The sequence below is a fragment of the Geotrypetes seraphini genome, chromosome 12, assembly GCF_902459505.1.
Source record: "Geotrypetes seraphini chromosome 12, aGeoSer1.1, whole genome shotgun sequence".
NCBI classification, from domain to species: Eukaryota; Metazoa; Chordata; class Amphibia; order Gymnophiona; family Dermophiidae; genus Geotrypetes; species Geotrypetes seraphini.
Genome location: NC_047095.1, coordinates 22,777,351 through 22,801,119, shown reverse-complemented (window position 1 = coordinate 22,801,119; position 23,769 = coordinate 22,777,351). Strand labels below are relative to the sequence as shown.

Below are 23,769 nucleotides of genomic sequence, written 5' to 3'. Positions count from 1 at the left end.
TACTGCCTAAAGACTAGGCAACCTACCAAATAAATAATAACAATACAACATAAACTCATAGACTCTCCTACATCCTCCACTACAAACATACTAATTTTGTTCACAAAAATGCATTGTCCTATAATTAAATCTTCACGAGCTTTTAAAAGTATCATAGCTTATTGGTTTGATATTGTTGGGATCTTTTAGTCTCCATGAAGAAACCACGCGGTAGACTTTTTTGTCGTGTAGCCTCATTCATGGTTGTGATTTGTATTCAGATTGTTGTATGTTATGTTTTGTATTCAAAATTTTAAAAAGTATCATAGAAATACTTACTGTATTTTTGTTCACATAAATACATTGACAAATAACTGTGTCTTCAAAAGTTTCTTACAAGCATCACTGGGTTTATATAATTGTAACTGACCTGTCAATGAGTTCCAAAATTTCACCCCTACTATTGAAAACATAGAGGGCTTCTTTCACTAAGCTGCGGTAGCGTTTTTAGCATGCGCTGCAGATTAGCGCGCGCTACGGGGAGAAACTAATACCAGCTGAATGGAGGCGTTAGTGTCTAGCGCGTGCTAAAACCGCTAGCACAGCTTAGTAAAAGGAGCCCAGAATTCCCAACCCTGGTCATTTCACTCTTTCATCAATGACAATCTCATATCCCATGCAGATCTTAATTCCCTTCTTGGACAATACAACTCAAAAACATCCAGGGGCTGTATAATATAAAATCTGATGAAGCTATCCCTGTTGAGACACCACCTTGAGTGATTGTTACTGTGGTCAGGGTCTCACCGCATATGGATAGGTAGAACCGACGTTTCAGTCATTATGCTGTGGTTTCTTCAGGGTGCTTTTACCACATTAATTTGGTTGAAACATTGGTTCTACCTATCCAGACACGGTGAGACCCTGACAGCAGTAACAATCATGATGCCAGCCAAGGAAGCCTAAGAGAATACATCACCTTAAGGGAGTGACTCTTTTAAGTGGAATCTGGAGTCTGAAAGTTCTCCTGAAATAGATGCCTTCATTCTGTTTCAGGGCTCATCTCAGAAGCTAAAATCTCACTAGGAAAAATACAGCCAACTATCCAAAGGTTCCATTTTCAGCAGTGGCCGATAGCATAAAATTAAACAGATATCCCTTTAATTGTATACAGATTTTTAGTGTTGATAACATGTGAATATTTGGATTTGGTTATGTGCCCTGCTCCAGAAAATGAAACCATTCCATACATACCCTATTTGTTGCTAATAGTTGTTTATCATATGATAATTTTCCAGTGTTGTCAGTTTCTGGGAGTAATAGGCACATGGGTAGAGCATGTCTCTGATGCCTTTCTCTGGGACAAAATGTCCCCTGTGGCCAATCTCCAAACACCTGCTTCTACAACTAGGGTATACCAGAATTAGGTAAGATGTGAACATTGCCTCTAGAGCAGGGGTAGGGAACTCTGGTCCTCGAGAGCCGTATTCCAGTCGGGTTTTCAGGATTTTCCCAATGAATATGCATTGAAAGCAGTGCATACAAATATATCTCATGCATATTCATTGGGGAAATCCTGAAAATCCGACTGGAATACGGCTCTCGAGGACCGGAGTTCCCTACCACCTGCTCTAGAGAATTGAAAATATGTTGTACATCTGTATGAATGGAGTTATTTTCTTCAGTACTTTTGTTGCAAGAGAGTGTCTTTTCTTTTTTTTTTTAAGCTTAGTTGGATGTATAAGTGTGGTTCTTCCTAACTGTGTCACTGTTTCATTTTTTAGCATGGTCTTTTGAAATTAATTGTTGAGCAATAGACATTTCCTTCCCTATCTTGTCTTGTCATGTATGCCATTTTTATACATTTGTAACTTTTATTATATGTCTGTAATATATTTGGGTGTAAACTGCTTTGATGTATTCAGGTTGTAAGGCAGTATCTATATAATAAAACCGTAGGCGGCGCATGCGCAGTCTTATCAGCGTGCTTCCATGATCCGTATGTCCGTGGCCGCCAAGACTGCAGCATGCCCCGCGCTTACTACGGCCCCACGCGCAGCTCAGTTCGGCACGGCGGTTTCCCCAGATAGGGGAAGCCGAAAAACTCAATCCTGCCTCATGGTCCTGCCGCCGCTCACGAATTCCCCCCCCCCAATCCTCCTGCAACAGCCGCTACCGATCCTGTTCAAAGCGGCCTGCTGAGGTTCGCGGCCGCTGTAACGAACCTCGCAGGCCGCTCTCCACATGGTAGCACGTTCCCTCTGACGCAATCGCGTCAGAGGGAACATGCTACTGAGTTGGAGAGCGTCCTGCGAGGTTCGTTACAGCGGCCGCGAACCTCAGCAGGCCGCTTTGAACAGGAGCGGTTGCGGGAGGAGGAGGGGGGGAGTTTTAACAGGAGGAGTCGCCGAAAAAAACCTTCAGCCTCAGCAGGCCAGCACACGGGAAGGGAAGGGGGAGGGGCCGAACGGAGCAGGGCAGCTCAAGGTAAGAAGGGAATGGGGGGTGGGGGAAAATGTTTCTACTACTCAGCAGGGACCTGGAGGGGAAGGGAAAACCGCTGCTGCTTCTGCAAAGGAAAGTGGTGGTAGGGGAGAGAAGTGAATGGGGGGTGGGTGGGGGAAAATGCTGCTACTACTTCACAGGGATCTGGAGGGGAAGGGAAATATCACAGCTGCTTCTGCAAAATAAAGTGGGGGGGGGGAGAGAAGGGAATGGGGGGTGGGGGAAAATGCTGCTACTGCTTCAGCAAGGACCTGGAGGGAAAGAGAAATACCGCTGCTGCTTCTGCAAAGGAAAGTGGGGGGGGGAGAGAAGGTAATGGGGGTGGGGTGGGGGGAAATGCTGCTACTACTTCACAGGGATCTGGAGGGGAAGGGAAATAGCACTGCTGCTTCTGCAAAGGAAAGTGGGGGGGGGAGAGAAGGGAATGGGGGGTGGGTGGGGGAAATGCTGCTACTACTTCACAGGGATCTGGAGGGGAAGGGAAATAGCACTGCTGCTTCTGCAAAGGAAAGTGGGGAGGGGGGAGACACAGAAAGAAATACAGACAGACAAAGGAGGCTAGGGAGAGAGACAGACAGAAATAAAGACAGACAGGGGACCAGAGAGACACAGAAATAAAGACAGACAGGCAAAGGGTGCCAGGGAGAGAGAGAAAAAAATTGCAGGAGGGAGAAAGACAGAAAGAAAGGAAGAAAGAAACAGGAGCAGGGAGAGAGACATAAAGAAAGAAAGACAGACAGCCATATATTCTAGCACCCGTTAATGTAACGGGCTTAAACACTAGTATTATTATATTTTAATAAATACATGTAAATAAATGTGGTAAAAGCAGTTAGTGTACTGTAGTAGGTTTACAAAAAAAGCCTTGGACAAGTTCATTGAAAGAGCAGTCCATAAACCATTGTTGCAATAGACTTGGAAAAATTCACTGCTTATTCCTGGGAAATCTATTTTACTTTTATGGGGTTGCTAGGTACTTGTGACCTAAATTAGCCACTGTTGGAAATAGGATCCTGAGTTTGATGGACCTTTGATCTGTTTCACTATTGCAATGCTTATGTACTAATTCTATTGAATTCTCAACAAGTTTCTCTAGCTTTGTGACTAGTATAGGTTTCCATGGGTGATCTAGAACCTGAACTACTCATTGATCAAACTCTGCTAGCTCTGGAATATATAAAGTTCTAAGGACTGGAGACATTCCAAGAGTTCATTCATTTGGGAGGAAGGATAATGGCTGCATTGAGATCTTGGTAAGAACATAAGAATAGTCTTACTGGATCAAACCAATGGTACATCTAGCCAAGTATCCTGTCTTCCCAGAGGCCAATCCAAGTCACAAGTACCTAACAAAAACCCAGATAGAAGCAAAATTCCATGCCACCGATCCAGGGCACACAGTGGCATCCCCCATGTCTTTTTCAATAACAAACTCTAGACTTTTCCTCCAAGAAATTGTCCAAATCTTTTTTAAACCCAGCAATGCTTTCTGCTCTTACCACAACCTCTGGCAACGCGTTCCAGAGCTTAACTATTCTCTGAGTGAAAAAATATTTCCTCCTATTGGTTTTAAAAGTATTTCCCTGTAATTTCATCGAGTGTCCCCCTAGTCTTTGTAATTTATGACAGAGTGAAAAATCAATCCACTTGTACTCGTTCTACTCCACTCAGGATTTTGTAGACTTCAATCATATCTCCCTTCAGCCATCTCTTTTCTAAGCTGAAGAGCTCTAACCTCTTTAGACTTTCCTCATATGAGAGGAGTTCCATCCCCTTTATCATCTTGGTTGCTCTTCTTTGAACCTTTTCTAGTGCCACTATATCTTTTTTTGAAATAAGGAGACCAGAACTGAACACAATACTCAAGGTAAGGTTGCACCATTGAGTGATACAGAGGCATTATAACATTCTTAGTCTTGTTTACCAACCCTTTTCTAATAATTCCTAGCATATTGTTTGCTTTCTTAGCCACCGCTGCACATTGGGCAGAAGGTTTCAATGTATTGTCCACAATGACACCCAGATTTTTTTCTTGAGTGCTGACCCCCAAGGTGGACCCTAGTAATCAGTAACTATGATTTGGATTATTCTTCCCAATGTACATCCCTTTGCATTTGTCCACATTAAATTCCATCTGCCATTTGGACACTTACGGCCTCTTTTACAAAGCCGCGCAGCAACAGTCCCGAAGCTCTTTAAATCTCTGTGGGCTTCGGGGCCGTTAGCACAGCGCAGCCGCTAGTGCGACTTTGTAAAAGAGGCCGCTAGTCTTCCAATTCCCTAAGCTCTTCCTGCAGTTTTTACCATCTGCATGCGTTTTAACAACTTTGAACAGTTTAGGGTCATCTGCAAATTTAATCATCTCACTTGTAGTTCCAATTTCCAGGTCATTTATAAATAAGTTAAATAGCACCGGTCTCATTACAGATCCCTGAGGCACACTACTATTTACAAAGGAGGGAAAGAAGAAGTAGGACAAATCAGAGAAAGGAGAGATAGGCTTTCCTGGAGTTCTTGACACTGAGCGTATCATTTGTACTCTAATGCCATAGAAAATTAGTGTACTTTTAGGGATGCTTTCACAAATACACAATTTCTTAAGTAGTGAGAGAATTAATCAATTCTAAGAGGCCAAAGAAGTAACAGACAGAAAGAACATCTGACAGTGTCAGTCAACGCAATGAGAAGGTGGCAAAACCAAATGGCTAACACATAAGACAGTTGGAATGAGGAGATCAATCAGGTAGATAAGAATACTAGTGTGAAGTGTTTTACAAGTTAAAGGAAACTATGGGGAGAGAAAAACCAGTAAGTGGATGCAAAGTTAAATATTCACACAAGGTTTGGATGTTGTCTAAAAACACCATCTGGGAAACCCAAACTACACATTAGGAAAGATCAAATGGCTGCCAGCATGGTTCAAGGCGGAGGTGAAAGAGGCACTAAAACCAAAAGGATGCTTTTCAAAAATAGAAAGTAGATTCAAGATCCAAGTAAAGAGGACAAGGTGAACGCTGCGTGATGATTCCAATAAGAATTTACGGTGAAAGCAGAGTGGGATCAGGGACTGTGCCTCCAAACAAAGAGCTTCTTTCAGGATGTTCCATACAGTAAAGGTTAAGGTTGCCACAGGTAGAGAACGTATATAGTGTTTGAGCTGAAGATATGGCAAAGTATATTTTTTCATATATAATTTCTAAATTTCATATAAATAAAGCTTAAAGATTACTTGGCTTAAAGGTTACTTGTGTTATACATTCCATTAGCCAGTGATTATATATATATATAAAGTGGTTTGCCAGTGATAAATGTGATATATAGAATATATTCTCAAAGCACGCTGGATTTGAGAAGATTTGCCAATATTGTGTGGAATAATTGGAGATAATCACCTTATTGGAATTAAGTGCCAATTTAGCATCAATTAGCTCATTATTTTATGCACTTATTTGGCTCTAGTCTATAACTAAGCGCACATTTATTTGCTTATGTTCAAGTGCTATTTAGAGAATTGGGGGGATAATTTTTTGGTCTGCCTAAACTAGCCCATGACAAGCTCTCTTTGAATCTGTGTGTCCCAGGCTCTTAAATGTGTGAATAGTGGCAAGCTGAACTTGCCACTTATACATGTGCCAATTTACATGGATAAACTCCATTACTTGCACATATAGAAGCTGCACAAAGCTTCTAAAGAGACCTCCCATATACCGTTATATAGATGATATGCTTATCTTATAAGGCTTCAGCAATGAGTATGAGATCTGTGCTGGGTATGCATCAGTGAAAAATCTTGTCCCCAAACATTTAAAATGTAAATAGCCAAAGTGAACAAAGGGTAGGAAACTGGGCATCAAGAGACACATTTTCATGGAGAAACTCCTGTGAATATTCATTAAAGCCAACTGATTTATCTTTGTACTGACATAAGGGTTTTTATGAGTAGCCCAGCTCTGTTTTGGGGTGTTTTTTTCTCTAATACTGTTCAAAATCGGTTAGATACGGTTTGGTGGTCAATTTACAAAAGTTATTTTTTTATTTGGTAGTTGGTAGTTTAATTGAAGGCTTTCTCAATAGAGAGTTTCATTTGTTGTTTTTTTGTAAAGTATTTGAGGTTTTATTTTTCTATTGTGGTCTTGAGACAGCTCTGCAGAGTGAAATGCAACTTTCACTGTTTATTTATTTATAAACAAAAAAAAAGTGCTGGACTTTTTAAAGTTTTATCTATGTATGTAGAGAAGAATTTTTGTACTGTTTTAATAGGTGGGAGGTTAGGATAATAATGTGCTAAGAAGGGAGTTTAAAGTCAATAGTGCCAGAAGGAGGGGGAAAGAGGGAGTTGGTAGAAATGTGTCTTTTCAGCCATTAAGGGAAACCTCACCTGTTTCCTCAGTAGAGTGTGATAGAGCTTTTCTGAGAGTTCCAGAGGGCATGTGGTGCCTCTTAAAAGGGCTTGTGCTGAGACTTGCACTCCTCACCCCCCTTCTAGATTAAAGTCATAATCTGACTCCAGAGTACCCAACCTCCTAGATCAAACATGTATCGTTTAAGAAGTCTCTGGCACCTACTGAAGGTTCCCTGATGTTTAGTGAAATAAGGTAGGAATGATCCGTGGTCACTCCTGTCTTTTTGTCCCTCAGGTTCAAAATGGTGCCACTCAACCTCTAGCAGTAGTCGTGGTTCTTCCACTAAGGGTCAGAGTGGCAAAAAAAGGCACATTTTGATCTATAACATATGCACTTAGCTGTATGTACAATAGTTTTGTTTTTTAAATATGTTTATTGATGAGTCAACAAGAGAGACCAAGAATACAAAGCAAGAAGAAAATAAAACAGTGATCAGCGAAAATACAATATACAAAGTAGAAGCGCAAAGCACATCCAGTAGAACCGCTGCACATATTCCAAAGCAGAAAGCAGAAATGTTATGGCCCTCAAGTCAACCCCACCAAAATTTTGTGTTTTCCTACACATAACAAACAAGCAAACCCCTCAGGAAAATCCCCAAACCAGAATTGTACAATAGTTAAATATTGCTGTTATCTGCATAGTGCTAGTTAGATAATCACTGTCCAGACAATATTTATTCATTTTGATTGTGTTAGATTATCATAATTGCATCTTATATATAAGTATGGAATTCTTATTTTACTTTTATTTGATTCTGATTTTTCACAGAAATAATGTATGCACATATATTGGACATATAGGGCACCTTTTATCAAGCAGCAGTAGAGCCGGCAAGGTAAATGCTCCAGCGCTCATAGCAACTTAATAAGCGTTGGAGCATTTACCTCATTCTCCATGGACAAGCAGTATAAGTCAGCCCCACTTTTGGTGACGTCATCTACGTCCCCAATTTGGACTTGCTCTCCCAGAGCTCAGGTGAGGCTTTTGGGAGCCTCATCTGAGCATGTGCAGGTAGCCCTATATATACCTGTGCGGACCCTCATTAATCCAGTTTAGTTCATCTGCCCTCCCAAACGGACGGATCAAGCTCTCCATTCAAAAGAAAAAGAAAAGTAAAGGAATAGAAAGAAAAGAGAAAAAAAAAAAAAGAAGAGAAAACGATGGCAGAAAGAACAGAAAAACCAGCAGAAAAACCTGGATTCAAGAAATGCCCGGACTGCAAAAGAAAAATGAGCTCCACGGACCCCCACGAGGTTTGTGTCCGTTGCCTTGGGGCAGCTCACCTCATGACTGCCTGCCCTCAATGCCTAAAAATGTCCCCGAGGGCTCAAAGAAACCGGCTCCATTCCCTACAGAACTCGGGAGAAGACCAACGGAGGAAGGAAAAAACCCAGCAAACTACAAGAACCCCTCCGGCACACCCGACTCCAGCAAGAGCTTCCCCGGGACTCCCAGCCGCAGACCCGACTCACCTGCAGCCTGAAAATGATCAGCAACGGCAAGGCAGACTGCTCCTGAAGCTTCGCTCTGTCCCATGATGAAATACTATACCGCTGTTTGATAAAAAGAGCCCATAGTTAACAACCTTTATAATACAAATTTGGGGCTCCTTTTATCAAACAGTGGTAGAGCATTTTACTGCAGGTTGATGAGGTAAATGCTCCGACACTAATTCAATTTCTATGAGCATTGGAACATTTACCTCACCAGACCATGTTAAAAAGCTCACCTTCTAAATAATACTTATAGGAGATTACAATGGGTCCCTTTTATCAATCAAAGGTAGAGCTTTTTACTGTGGACCGGCAAGGTAAATGCTCCAACTCTCATTCAATTCCTATGAGCATCAGAGCATTTATCTTGTTGGTCTGCAGTAAAAAGCTCAATTGCGGTTTTATAAAAGATGTCCAATGTTATTGGTAATATAGGTACAATCTAACCCCCTCCTTTACTAATGCGTAGCACGGGTTTTAGCACCAGAACAGTGGCCAGAATTAAAACCCACACTATGTATTAGTAAAGGAGGGGGTACATGGGAAACAGAAGCTTCACAGTGAAATTGGTAAATCACTTGCCTACTCTTTCCACAACCTGAGTTCAAATCCTACACTGGAATTTCTACCAGATAACTGGCCTCAGGGACAACTCAGCTATTAATTTAGCCATTATTTGATCAGTAAATGAGAATACCCAGTCTTAACATGGGGTGCAAGGATGACTGGGGAAGGCAATGGCAAACCACCCTGCAGAACACAAGTGGCAGCCTCTATAAGTCATTCATGGCTTAGGACTTGCACACAGGGGAATTGAGGCAACATGGAATTTTCAAGTAATTGCTCTAAGGCAGGGTTGTCCAACCTTTTGGCTTCTCTGGCCTGCATTGGCTGAAAAAAATGTTTCTGGGGCCGCACAAACGCTGCAGCAAGACAGAGGAGGGAGCCGGCAAGACAGTAAACACCCGGGGACAGCAGAGGAAAACACTGCATCGCTCTCGACCGGGGCCGCACAAAATACTTCACGGGGCTGCATGCGGCCCTCGGGCCACAGGTTGGACACCCCTGCTCTAAGCAGTAGGCCACTCTTGTTCTGAAAAACTTTAGGACTGGCAGCACTACTCATAAGCTTGTTACTTATACTCAGCCTTTTTTTCTTGCATTCTTGAATATATTTCCAGGGGTAGCTTTTGGCTTGTTGGTGCCTTGGACAAGAGAGTAATTTGGAGCCTTCTTAGAAGGTTTAATTTGGATAACTTATAAATAAATTTGATGTCATTTTTTTAAATTTCTGTTTTACTTTGTCCTATCTTGAAATGGCAAAATGATCCTTGGCACAAGTTTATTAAATAATCTTTGAAGGAATTAAATAACAATGCAAACTGTAGACAAAGTAATTTATTTGCAAAAAGTTCACACCAAGAAAACTTTTTTTTCCTTCAAAATATTGACATTCCATTTTCTTAAATAGGGCAAATCTAAGGTAAGAAGGGTGAGCATGGAAGCAATCTGGGACTCTATGAGAAGGAGGCCCCATTGGGAGCCCCAAGCTGTGTTGTGCTGAGGAAGGAAGGCAGAGCATGAGAAAAAAATCAGAAGAGGAAATCCCATATGCCCCATGTCAATCCCCTGCCTGCTCCTGGAGTAGGGTTTGTCTTAAAATAGCCTGCAGCCTTTCCTGTCTTGCTACTGCTGCTCCTTACCATTCTCAGCTGCCACTACTGCCCTCACAAAAAAAGTGGTAGAGGCAGTTGCAATAACTCAAGAAAAACAGAATGGGGGAGGGGAAGCAGAGGAAGAATCGGTGGCACCACCATTCCCACAGTTTGCTATCAATTAATACTCTGATATTTTTAGGGTGTCTATACTTTTCTTTAATAGAAACTGCATATTTTGGGGCCTTTTTACTAAGCTGCGCTAAAAAGTGGATTATGCTCTTTTTAGCATATGGGTCTCCCACATGCTGAGGCCACAGCACAGCTGTAAAATGGCTGTATTTTCCATATTTCCTATTAATGGCCACTCGTAATTTCCTAATTAGTGTGGCATGAGCCCTTACTGCTGCTTATTTAATAGGTGGTAAGGGCACATGCACTAATTGGTTAGTGTGCAGTGATGTTGCTCCGTTAATCGATTAGTGTAGGGTATACCTACTCTCTGCCTCCAAACAACTCCTTGTGCTAAAAATTTAAACCTGTTTTTTAGTGTGTGGGTAGCGTGTGCCAATTCCAAAACTATCACAGGATACCCAATTGTGGCCTGCTATAGTGGAATTTGTAACTTGCGGTAAGTATGTATTAGTGCTTACTGCAGCTTAGTAAAAGGGCCCCTAAATTAAGTACAAAACAATGACGAATTTTGACAGTTACCAATAAGCAGATTCCAGTTTACAACTGTATCCAGGGTTTAATTTTATGTTCACATTATACAGCGCTTCATTATCTGTACTATATAAAATAATAGTAATCACATACTAAAGCAAATAGAAAAAGTGAAAGTGTCAGATGAAATGTAAAAAAAATAAAGGGCTCCTTTTACGAAGGTGCACCAGTGTTTTTAGCGCATGCTACAATGCTGCGCACGCTAACCCTGCGCTACACGGAAAATACTAACGTCACCTATATGGAGGCGTTAGTGTGTAGCATGTGCTAAAACCGCTAGTGCACCTTCATAAAAGGAGCCCAAAGCCTTCCTCCTCCCCCCAACCTGCCCCTCCATACATGCCTTCCTAGTAGCGGATGCTGAAAGGTTTTCACACAGAAAATATATGAGCCCCTTTTACAAAGCCACGGTAGCGAGTCTTGGTGTGACAATTGTGAAGAAGCCCATTCAATTCCTATGGGTTTCATCACATTTGCTGCGCCAGGACTCACTATTGCGATTTTGTAAAAGGGACCTTCTATTTTTTTTATAGCTCTTTTGTTTTCCCCTCTCTCCCTCCTCTCCTCCGTCCCTCTCTCCTTTCTTTAAAGTCGCTTTGAGCCTGTATAGGTATGAGCGACGCACAAATAGAAGATTAGATTAGATTTAAATGCACTTTTATGTGTTAGTAGCCATCCTACAAGCTGACAAAGGGCTTCTTTTATCAAGCTGCGGTAGTGTGTGCTACGTGGTATATTTATTTCTTTCTTTTAAAAATTTCTATTCCACTTACATCCTAACTGGATTACAATATTCACATACACAAATTCAAAGTAAAACAACAATAGTACTTCATACAAATGAATAAACAGGGTTAGGCAGAAGAAACATCCTAAAATCTATTTTAAAAAATGCTTTTACAAACAAAGATGTTTTCAAAGATTTTTTGAAGGTCTTCAGATCTTTACATGACCTTAATGAACCATTCAAAGCATTCCATAATTGAGGCCCGACCACCAAGATTGCTGTCACCAATGTTTTCTTATGGTGTACAGTACTTCATTTGGATGTTCAAGTGACAACCTCATTGCTGACTGTGAACTCAAGGAACAATTTGGCAGATACTTTTTCAATGCTTGAATCAAATACCACGATGCCTCCCCATATATTACCCAATGTATAATTGTCAGAAGCCCATTCAATTCCTACTGGCTTCAGTGCATTTACTGAGTTGGCCCATTCTATTCGGCTTGATAAAAGAGGCCCAAAGTTAATTTAAAATGCTCTTTCCAAATTAATTTTATGTGCAAATATATTTTATTGAGCTCAACAAAAGCAGCAAACAAGAAACAATCCCCACAAAACACAGTCCCCAAAGGGAACCCCCCCTGCCCAACACAACCCAACCCAAAAGAAATAACCCCCCCCCAGGTCCTCCTTCCAAGTACAGTTCAGTCAGCTAAAACAAACAGTGGTCAGGCAAATCAGATATAACAAAAGAAAACAGAATACAGAAATTCCCAAATTAATTTTATAATTTGACTGTATGTGATATTATATTGTATTTTAATTTCTATTTTGAATGTATTTGATTATTTTGTGTTATTTATTTAAAAATGGCTAATCTGCTCTGTCCTCAGTTCTAGATGGAATACATGTCTACATACATAATTATGAAACAATAAAACAAGACAAAGCGCCCCTTTTACAAAGCTGCAGTAGGGAGTACTGGTGTAGCACATACACCGATTCCTATGGGCTTGGGTGCATTTGCTACAGAACAGCTACCATGGCTTTGTAACAGGAGCCCAAAGTAAATTGTGATGGCATTTTTTACATGCTTATTATCTGATTGGATTATTTTTTTTCTTTTTGTAATCTGCTGTGCACCTCTGGGGATAAAGTGAAATATAAAAACTTGGAATTAAATTATCCCAACACATCCCTTCCAGAACAATTATAAAGAAAATAATATTTGGACATCATACTTTATTTTGCAATGTACATGTGTCCTTTTACAAAGGTATGCAAAAAAATGGTCTTAGCATGCCCGTATCCCTTGTGCTAAGGCCCTTTTCTACTACAGCAGTAAAATGACTGCTTTTCTACTTAAAAAAAGAAATAGAATGGCCATGCACTGCTATGATTAGCCTGCAGACATCAAAACACTTTAGCACATACCAACACCTTACTATAACTTTGTAAAAGGAGGCCATAATGGACAAGATTCCTAAAACCTATCTAAAAGGGCTCCAGAAAAACGAGGATGGATTGAGACATCCGGTTTTACTTCCATTGCCTTCACTGAAAGTAAAATCCGGATGTCTCAATCTGTCCTCATTTAAATCTAGAAGGGAACGTGGACTATTTGAAAATTGTCCATTCTTCTTTCTGCTAAAAGGTACATATGATGATTCTTTAAGTCTATGTGCCTATCAGTGCACTTGTTTTTTGTTTTTTTTAATGAAAGTTCTTTTTGATCTCCTCTCCCTAAGTTGTTCTCCTAGGCGGCTGCCTGGTCTGCCTAATGGTTAGGTTGGTCCTGGGCATGCTAAAATTCCCTTTCGATACAGTATATTACTAAAACAGCACGAGATCCCTCAGAGTGAGGGAGAGTTGTGGATCTTTTCCTGGACTGAGTGGCTCCGAAGCGGCGCATATTACTGTTCTATAAGCAAACACCCCCTGTACTAAGCCTCGCGGCGCGCGCTTCCTTCCTTCCTTTTTCCCGTGCCCGCCCCTCTGTGCCGGGAGCTCCAGCAGCCAGGTTCTGCCTGTGCCTTCTGTCTCCCACAATGCACCGCGCGCTCCGCGGGAAACCAAAATGGCGAAGGGCTGTGGTCAAACCGGACTGTCTGTAAATTTGATTTAACCAAGCATAGACGAATATCTAGTGTATTTATGAATAGTACTAAAAGAGTTTATCAGCGAAGCGGACTTCCTGCGAGCCTCTGTAGAACGGCAGGCGTGCTGAGGCTTTCTTACTTTTTCACTGTATGAAGCGGGTTGCACGACTGAAGTGACCGAATGAGGTAAGCACTTTGTTGTAAAACTAAAGCGAAATGACGTTTTCCGCGTTAGGCTTTTATTTTTCTGCTTTGGTATTAGGTTACCAAATGACTGAGCCACCATTAATATAAATATCAAAATAACTTTATAATATAGGAATCAAATTCTGTAGAAATTAAAGAGAGAAGTTAGTGGGTGGCATAGATTGGGAAAGGTTATCAAAACAAAGAGGTAAAAATAAGTTAAAATATTTTGTTTGAGACTGGAGATGGTGGAAGAAGCAGACTAGCTGGTAGGGGAAGCAGATAATTAAAGTTTAACGTTTTATAACACAGGCTGATTAAGCCAATTTCCTGTGTTCTTTAATGAAATATGTTGACCTTTATATGTACTGTTTTATGGAAAACATTTGCACCTTAATACAAGAAACATTATCACAATCAACGAATGTGTATATTTTAGTTATTGTGAAAGAAAATAAAAATGTTGTGCAACTTAGGCTCATGACACCCAAGTTTAAATCCATAGTATTATAACATAATGACATATGAACGCTTGCTTCCAAATATAAAACTATCGTCTTATCATCATGCTCATGGCTGTAGGAAGCTTCGGCTTTTATTAAAAGGTAATGCTTACTTGCCTATGATGTAGTTGTCTGTGATACATTATTTCTTTATTAGTTTATATTGTACACGAAAAAATGTGATTATGAAGAATGTTTAGATCGTGTTACCCATTCAGTATGTATTTGCTAAAAACTTGTCATCTGTTATCGGTGACCTGCTTTGGTGCCATTTGGGGGGGGGGATTAGGTGGTATCTTAATACAAATAAAATTTATTTTGAAAGCACGTTCTGCTTTCTTTGGGTATGCACACGCTTTGTTAGAAAGGATTAGTTAGTATTTTAGAAATAAAGATTGGAATGGATGACCTGGGATTCTTATTTCTTTCTGGTCCTTGGACTGAATGAAAGCTCACAAAGAGAAGGTGTAACAATCTTATTATCAAAACCCATTTGTGTAGATTGGGGGTATAACAAGACTGTGACTTGTCCAAGTACTTGAGTTAAAAGGAAATTTGAATTTATGCCCAAGGAACTCTCATGGTGTATAATATGTTCTAATCTATGTTCTAATCATTAGGGTGTGCCTCATTTTAGAATATGAAATAGAACAGTTGTTCTGTGACCTAAGTTCTAAGAACTCTTTGGAGCACGGAATACTAGTTCCAGTTATTAATTTTTCTGTTCTGGATCCTTGGATTACATAAATTTGTGATAGAAGAGCCACATTAAAGAACTATTTAGTTTCTGGAAACATGGACAAAATGAAAGACAAGTTGAGTGTGGAGAGAATGATGCATGATGGTTGCCAATTTTCATGTTAAATATGGCACTTGTGTTAACTCAAAAAATCTTGAATAGTGGCTAAGCTGTTTTGGGCCCTGGTTGGAATCTAGTTTCACAAACAAATGTTTCAAATGTATTAGGTTAGTCCAATAAATAGATAGCACCTTAATTTCCTTTTTGTTTTACAGTACTGTATTTCTATTTCTAACCATTAAGGTGGACTAACAAAGCAATCACATTACTGGGTTCACAATGACATTGTCATTCCTGTATCCTGGTTTAACCCAGTATTGAACAAGTGGCTCTGAAACAGTAGTCTGTAATTTTTATTTGTTATTTTTTTACTGTTCAAATGATTACAGCTTGACATTTTTCATTCATTTATTTTATATTTGTGACAGCTATATAGGAGCTCTTTTATCAAGTCCAATAGCGCAGATCGGCATGGTAAATGCATCAAAGCCCATAGGGATTTAAAGGGCTTTGGTGCAGTTGCCGCACAGCTTCATAAAAGAGGCCCAAATGAAATATTCTGGTTGAAACAGTTATATCTAAGCCAATAAAAGTTGAATTGAGCATATTGCTAGAGGCTGAGTATGCCCATTTTTCAACTAGTCTACTCTAGTTGGGAGTATTTGGGTTTATCAGGTATTTTTTTTTCTGGATCATAAAGTCAAAGTGGGTAGTCCTTTTTAATGTTGGTTTTTTTTTTTTCCCCCCCTCTTTCCTTGTCAGCATGTGAGCCAAATACTTCATGCAGAATGAGAGAGAAAAAAAACACCCAACTGAAAACAGCAGCACATTACAATGGTGGGGTGTGCTTTTTTTCTTTCTATTGGTGCATATTTTTTACCATTGCAATAATTTGCAAATTATTTTACTGAATTGAGAACAAAACATTTCAGTTTGTGCATTAAGAGACTGCACTGAAGCTGAGCATATAGTTGTAACTCATGACTTGTTACATCAGCCGCTTCATTTTGTTCTCTAGAGTCTAGACTTCCTGTGTTTTTTCTTATATAGACTTACGATGAGGCCAGAGGCCACATTTTTTTGCAGCTTTACCCAATTAAAGTCAGAGCTATAAAAATCCTGGGAATTGTGTTGCTTGGTTCCTGCAATATATAACAGCAAACAATAAAAGAAAATAAACAAGGAAAATAAGCAAACAAGTATACATATATACAGTACAAATTGTTAAGCTAAAAAATAGACTAAGCAATGTTGAACATAGTAGAAATAAGTAAAATGCAACAACTAAATCAAGATATTCCTCTGTAAATAAAATTGCGTTATTGAAACTAAAACTAAATTTTCAAATATGTTTGCTTCCACATTGAGCAAGTGAAGTTTTTAACCAGCATTTCTTATTTATTTATTTAATTCGTTTTCTAGCCTGTTGTCCCCAAAGAGCTCAGAACAGGTTACAGGTTTAACATACATAATTTCTGTACAAGTTTACGATACAAGTATAGTATTTATCCTAACTTGATACATATAGGGGCTAATGATAATATACAATTTACTGGTTACAATTTGCTATGGTTATCCTTACGAAGCAAGGTTTCCAGTACACGTTATACCAAGTTACACAGTACAAGTTATACCACTGTAACAGAAAGTTACAGTGTAAGATACAAGTTATACCAAATTTGACACATACTGGTTCTGGTACCAATATACATCTCTTTGTAGTCTTGTCAGTCAAGGGTAGAGGTATGTTTTTCTAAAGCTGAGGAATCCTTCAATGGATCTGATTTGCAGGGGCAGTCGATTCCAGATTCAAATACTGTTAGATCACTTTGTTGAGTCAATACAATTGAAGCAGTTCCTTCTTGTGCTGAATATTTAAGGTTGTCTACAGGGTCGTCATCTAGTTTGCCTGATTGAAAGAGAAAAAAATTACATGATTGCAGGTAAAGTGAACATACTGTTCTACTACAAAACATAATTAAAACTGAAATATCTTGTGTTGTCTAATGAAAAATATCTGACGTCAAAAAGATATGCTTTAAACTTGAGCACACTTACATTTAAATAACTTCTTAATTTAGTTCTCTGCTAATGATATGGTTATTGTTTTGGTCCTTTCATTTTGTAATCTAAAAAAACCAAACCAAAACACCTAAAATAAAAACTAGAGAGGGGATAGCAATATATCAGAACAATACCAAACATTCCATGACTATATTTTTAAATTTATTTATCAAGCAATGAATATCACCTCATAAGAGAACCAATTTACATTTTCAAAGTAATTTATGTATATTACAAAGCAGCAAGCCCATGTTTAATGCAAGGTGAGTTATATTCAGGTATACTAGATATTTCTCTGTCCATGGAGGATTCACAATCTAAGATTGTAAATGACTTGTAATAGTAGTAGTAGACCAAGACTACATGGAGTGATAGTGGGATTTGAAACGGGCTTCCATGGTTATCAGCCCAGTGCTATAACCAGTAGGCTGTTCCTACATTGTAATATCCAGGACTGTGAAGTTGGTACACCAACCCTCTATTTTTCTACTGTCTGATTCCGACTCCTAAGAAAAATTGGATTAATTACTGAAACATAGGATATTTTTTAATGCACAAAATGTAAGAACCTATACAAAAATGTATAAAATAATAAATTTACCATATTATGTTTTATTTTGACTTTGACTTGACTTTGACTACCCAGAATTAACTCCAACCCAAGCTTTGGTAATATCCACAGAGGAAATCCCCAGCCATTCATCCCCCAAACCAAAATAAGCAAATAGTGGTTGATTATGCTTTAAGGTTTATTGGAATTTACTATTCTGCCATTCAAAGCAAGTAAATGACTGATGTATCTATTCATACACATTAGCACAGATACCTGAACCACTCAATCTCAAATTATTATAATTGATGTTATTGAAACATTGTAAAAAAGATACAATGTAATTTTGTGTATCTTGGAATAGGAATCTAGAAGCATTTTGTGATCACAAATATCCACTTTTCATAGGGATTTGTGCATCTTGGAATAGGATTCTAGAAGCATTTTGTGATCTCAAATATCCACTTTTCATAGTGATCTTTAGCTATGATTTCTTTTTGAGATGTCCACTCGCCCAAAGTGAAAGTATGTTTTGTTTTTTGCCAACAAAAGTAACATACATAGTAGATGACGGCAGATAAAGACCCGAATGGTCCATCCAGTCTGCCCAACCTGATTCAATTTAAATTTTTTCTTCTTAGCTATTTCTGGGCAAGGATCCAAAGCTCTACCCGGTACTGTGTTGGGTTCCAACTGCTGAAATCTCCGTTAAAACCTACTCCAGCCCATCTAAACTCTCCCAGCCATTGAAGCCCTCTCTAGCCCATCCTCCCCCAAACGGCCATATACAGACACAGACTGTGCAAGTCTGCCCAGTACTGGCCTTAGTTCAAAATTAAATATTATTTTCTGATTCTAGATCCTCTGTGTTCATCCCATGCTTCTGTGAATTTTTTTTTCCCTTTTGAGAAATCCTTTGTTTTCCACCATTTCTCAAGGACACAATTCTAATATTTAACAGGATTGTCTTTATAATTACAGTTTTAATCATCTCTAGAACATTCATCTGTAGTGGTCTTAAATTTGGACACTACACAGAGGACTGAAAGTTTTCTGATTCAGTGTTGCATTTTATAATGTATAAGAACATAAGAGTTGCCATACTGGGACAGAATGAAGGTCCATCAAGCTCAGTATCCTGTTTCCAGCAGTGGCCAATCTAGGTCACAACTACCTGGTAAGATCCCAAGACAGTAAAACAGATTTTATCTGCTTATTATAGAAATAAACAGTGGATTTTCCCAAGCCTTACCTTTTTTTTAAACTCTGCAAAGCTAACTGCTTTCACAACATTCTCTGGCAATGAATTGCAGAGTTTAATTACATGTTAAGTGAAGAAATATTTTCTCCAATTTGTTTTAAATCTAATATTCAGCAGCTTCATTGTGTGCCACCTAGTCCTAGTATTTTGGAAAGAATAAACAAGAGATTCACATCTACCCATTCTATGTCACTCAATATTTAATGATTCTCTGTCGTATCTCTCTTGAATCACATATTGTTTTGTCTTTATTAATGTCACACTAAAGGATGACAATAGATATTGTCACTTATGGTTATTCTCAATTGTATGGACCTTCAGATAGCAGCCAGACAAAACATGCCCGGTTGCTTTTGTTCTTCGTCGGTCCAGCCTTTATTAATTGTTCATATAAGACTCATTTTGCAATTTTTTATATTTTTGTTTTTACTTAGAATTTTCTATATACAGTTGTACCTCGGTTTACGAGTGCACCGGTTTGCGAGTGTTTTGCAAGACGAGCAAAACATTTGCAAAATCGGTGCCGGTGCCCAAATGAGGGTAAGAAGCGGCGGGGGGGTGTGCCGGATCGTGGTGGTGGGTGCCCAATCGTGTCGGGGAGGGGGAGGGGTGCCCGATCGCGGCGGGGGGGGGGGGTGCCCAATCGCATCAGGGGGGTGCCGGATCGTGGCGGGGGGTGCCCAATCGCGTGGGAAGTGCCGGATCGTGGAGGGGGGTGCCAAATCACGGGGGGGGGGGGTGCCAGATCGCAGGGGGAACCTTCGGGGGGAGCAATGCTGGTTCTCGGGGGAGGGGGGGTGGGGGGAACGCATCAAAGTGAGTTTCCATTATTTCCTATGGGGAAACTCGCTTTGATAAACGAGCATTTTGGATTACGAGCATGCTCCTGGAACGGATTATGCTCGTAATCCAAGGTACTAACATTAAAGGACAGTCACTTAACTTATAGTGATCTTGCCCTGTATTCACTATAAGTTAAGTGACGTTCCTTTAATGTTAGTATATAGAAAATTCTAAGTAAAAACAAAATATAAAAAATTTACAAAATGAGTCTTATATGAACAATTAATAAAGGCTGGACCGACGAAGAGCAAAAGCAACTGGTCGTGTTTTGCCCGGCTGCTATCTGAAGGTCCATACAATTGAGAACAATAACCATAAGTGACAATATCTATTGTCAGCCTTTGTTGTGACATTAATAAAGACAAAACAATATGTGATTTGATTGATATTACAATAGTGGCTCTTCTGTATCTCTCTTGAGTCATCTCTTTTTCTAAGCTGAAGAGCATTAGCCATTTTGCCCTTTTCTCATAGGGAAGTCATTCTTCTCTGTACCTTTTCTAATTCTGCTATATCTTTTTTGAGATGCAGTGACCAGAATTACACACAGTATTTGAGGCGCAGATTCACTAAGGAGTAATGCAATAGCATTTTAATATTCTAATTTTTGTTTTCCATTCCTTTCCTGATAATTCCTACCTTTTTGTTTGCTTTCTTAGCTACTGCTGTATGCTGAGCAGAGGGTTTCAAGGTATCATAAATGTTGACACCTACGGTAGATCTTTTTTCTGGATCAAGAAACTGTTTTATTTTACTTTTATGATAAAAATACCGAGGGCCTCAAAATAGTACCTGGCAGGCCGCAAGTTTGAGACCACTGGTCTAAATCATTAATAAATATGTTAAAAAAGCAGCATTTCTAGCACAGACCCCTAGTGAACCCTACTATCTACCCTTCTCCATTTAGAATACTGACCATTTAATCCTACTTTCTGGTTTTTATCTTTTAACCAGTTTTTAATTCATTAAAATGATTTTTCAGGTACTATTCATTGGGATTCTATTAAGAAAATAATATCAACATGATGCAGTAACTGATCCACCTAAACCAGCAATTTACCAGTCTATCAAGAAGGATATTATTTAATGCGTCAAATGCTGCTAGTTTGCTGAGTGATATTTTCTTGTTTTGACCATATTAGCTATATGCTATCTTTGCATAGGCTCCCAGTTTTCTGTCAAGTTAAATTTAAAGTGCCCTGTCTCTATCATAGAAGTCTTTCCAGAGATGCCTTTTTTTACTTTTCCTCACTAAAGCTATTTGTTCCTGTTAGATGTTTGTGACTCAAAACTGCAAAGAGATTCTGCTTTCTATCAATATCATCTTATTGAACCTTGAAATAAATCATTTACACTGGCTGGACCATATGAATGGAACAAATTAGCACTGGAGATTAAGACTGGTGGATAAGAAAGTGCTTGAGAACAGCTTTATTTAAGCTTTTTCTATCTGAACAGTCATATTGTGATCATTATACAGCATTTCTGTTAGCATTAATGATAAAAAAGGTATGCTCCTTTTAACATGATTTTGATAAATAGATATATAGAAATCTGGGCTTCATCTAGAACTGTGGATAGAGTGGACTTATACATATTTGAAATACAATAAAATATATAGTTATAACTCCAAACTGTATTTTTAGGGATGATAAAGAAGTGTAGGCTGTGACATCTTTATAGTCTTTGAGCCATGAACGTTTGTGGATATGAATCCACTTAGTCAGATACAAATATTGGTTTCACCCCAGGAAGAGAGTAACTTGGGTTTGGAATAATAAAATAAGGCCATTGAGTCCAAAGTCATATTGCATGATGATAATTGAAAGAAAAATCACAACATGAATTGGGTATCAGATTCAATGGAAATATTTTTCAAGTTCATGAAGGTTTTATTTTAAAAAATGGGGGTTTCTGGAAACAGCCAAAGGGGGCAGATCCAAGATGCCAATAAAGTCGTATGTACCTGGTGGTGCTTTGGTTCGACAGTTTGCTGGTGCCTTGCCGTTTGTCTCGCCTGCCTAACATGGGGAAAGATGAGAGGGAAGGTCTGGGGATCTCCCTCAATCCTCAGTACTGGTTTGGTGATTCGTCAAGCAACTTTAGATCGTTACTACTGGAAGCCTGAGGCAGGCATGGCTGGTGCTTTGGCGGTCCCCACAGGGGTTTCCATGGGAGCAGTGTGGCAGAACTTTGTTTAGCCTTGTCGAGAGAATAGTGCCTCTTTGACCTGGAAGTGTTTTGGCTACAGAAAATCACTGCTTGCAGATCCCATAATGGAAGATTTTGGAAGCCATGGAGGGAGCTCCTGCTGCTGTATCGTCTCCCTGTGAGTTAATAGTGGATATTTCTTCTTTTCTCTTGCCTTTGTCACAGAAGGTGGATGAAACAATTGCAAAACATGGTCAGAAGGTCCCTTCTAGTTTGGATCAACATATTGTGGAGAAGCCAGTTGTTGTTACTATGGAGTACTGTGGAATGTACTTCAGGGCATTAACTCTTCTCATAGAGATATATCTGCTAGTTTCTTCTCAGATTTAGTAACTGTTTCTCAAGCAGTAGTTACACAAGCAATGGATCAACATGTGGCTAGGATTGGGACTCTTGGTGTTAAAGTGCTGGAAATAAGACTAGGAACAAAGCTGGTTAAGGATAGTGGTTACCTTACAAAAGGTTTACGGTAAATACTTGAAAAATTATGCTAGGAAGAACAATTTAATAATTTTAAACTTTCCAAGATCTCTATTAATTTTGCCTGTTGATATGGTTAAAAAGTATGATGGAAGTTTTAACAGCATTAAACTACACTTTCGACCTGGTTTACAGCACAGTACAGCTAATCATGAAAAACCAATGGAACCTACTGAGAGAGATACTAATGTTATCAAAGGCACCAGGTTCTATAACAGAAAAATGGATAGACCACAAAAAGCACTTCAACTCCGCTTTTTCCGTGAAAATTATTAAGAGGAGGAAAAAGTCTCAGATCCCCCACTTCACCAAACCGATAACTCAAGTTGTAAACAGGTGGAGATTAACCAGGGTATAGTTAAATCACTGGCATAAAAAACCTTCTCAATAATATTTCAATAGAGAAAAAGCCTTGTGCAATGCAAGTGGATAAGGATCCGTTTTAAGTTAGAACCACTGGTGTCTGAAAATAACTTAGAGAGCAAAATTCCACTAGGTAGATAGAGAGACACGCCGCACATCGACGGTGGCCAGCGTTTCGCCAATCATAAGCTGCCTCAGGATGTAAGGCGGCGGTCAAACCTACAAGATGTTAAGTATTTTTTGTTTTGTGTGTGGTTAGTGTGCCTTAGTAAAAGGAGCCCTTAGGATTTAGCTTAAAGGTAACCATGACAATGTGAATTGAGGAAATCCAGGTTTTTTTTACATCTTGAAGCGAAAACAGTTACGTGATGTGATTCTGGATGCTGTTGTTGCTTTTATTTTCTCATTTAAAAAATAAGCTTTGATCTTCTTGAGGTGAAGCTAATATAATTTGTAAGATGCATGAGATTTGTGGGCAAAGATTGAAAATGTGTATGTTCATTTTAGCACTAAAATGGGTATATGATTTCTGGTATATGGGTCATTCTATACCAAGTAGCCTAAAATAAAAACAAGCTCCCCACTATTATGTCTCAGAGTTTGTTCAAAATTTGTATGCAGAACGGGCATACCATTAAAAAACAGTTTTCCAAAATATTAGATCTTTAGTTGCAATAATTATTGAGCTAGATCCCCTTGTTTTACTGGGTGCTGGTAGCATTGTGTACAGGAGTGAATAAAATGCCATTTTTAGCTGCTCATAAAACTGACAGTAATTGATGAAAAATACTAATTCTTGGCAGTTCAGCACAACTTTTTATGCTAGTTTAACCAATTCTAGTATGAGCATCATGGATGCAAAAGCCCGCTTAAAAATTTTGCTCAATGTTCCCCTCCTTTAGAAAGTCATGCTAGCGTT

General features: G+C 39.2%; 1 protein-coding gene across 4 annotated transcripts in view; it reads left to right on the top strand.

Moving 5' to 3' along the window:
* Positions 1-13,471: 13,471 nt before the first annotated feature.
* The window catches only part of MTF2 (metal response element binding transcription factor 2), a 126,069-nt gene continuing 115,771 nt past the window's right edge, over positions 13,472-23,769 (top strand). For 3 of the 4 annotated variants that reach the window (XM_033916832.1, XM_033916833.1, XM_033916834.1), the window contains exon 1: positions 13,472-13,776. Coding sequence is in view for 1 of the 4 variants with exons in the window: in XM_033916831.1 (XP_033772722.1) it covers positions 13,772-13,776 (5 nt within the window). In the remaining 3 variants the exon portion in view is untranslated. The remainder of the gene's footprint in view (positions 13,777-23,769) is intronic. The other variant, XM_033916831.1, reaches the window with a different exon arrangement.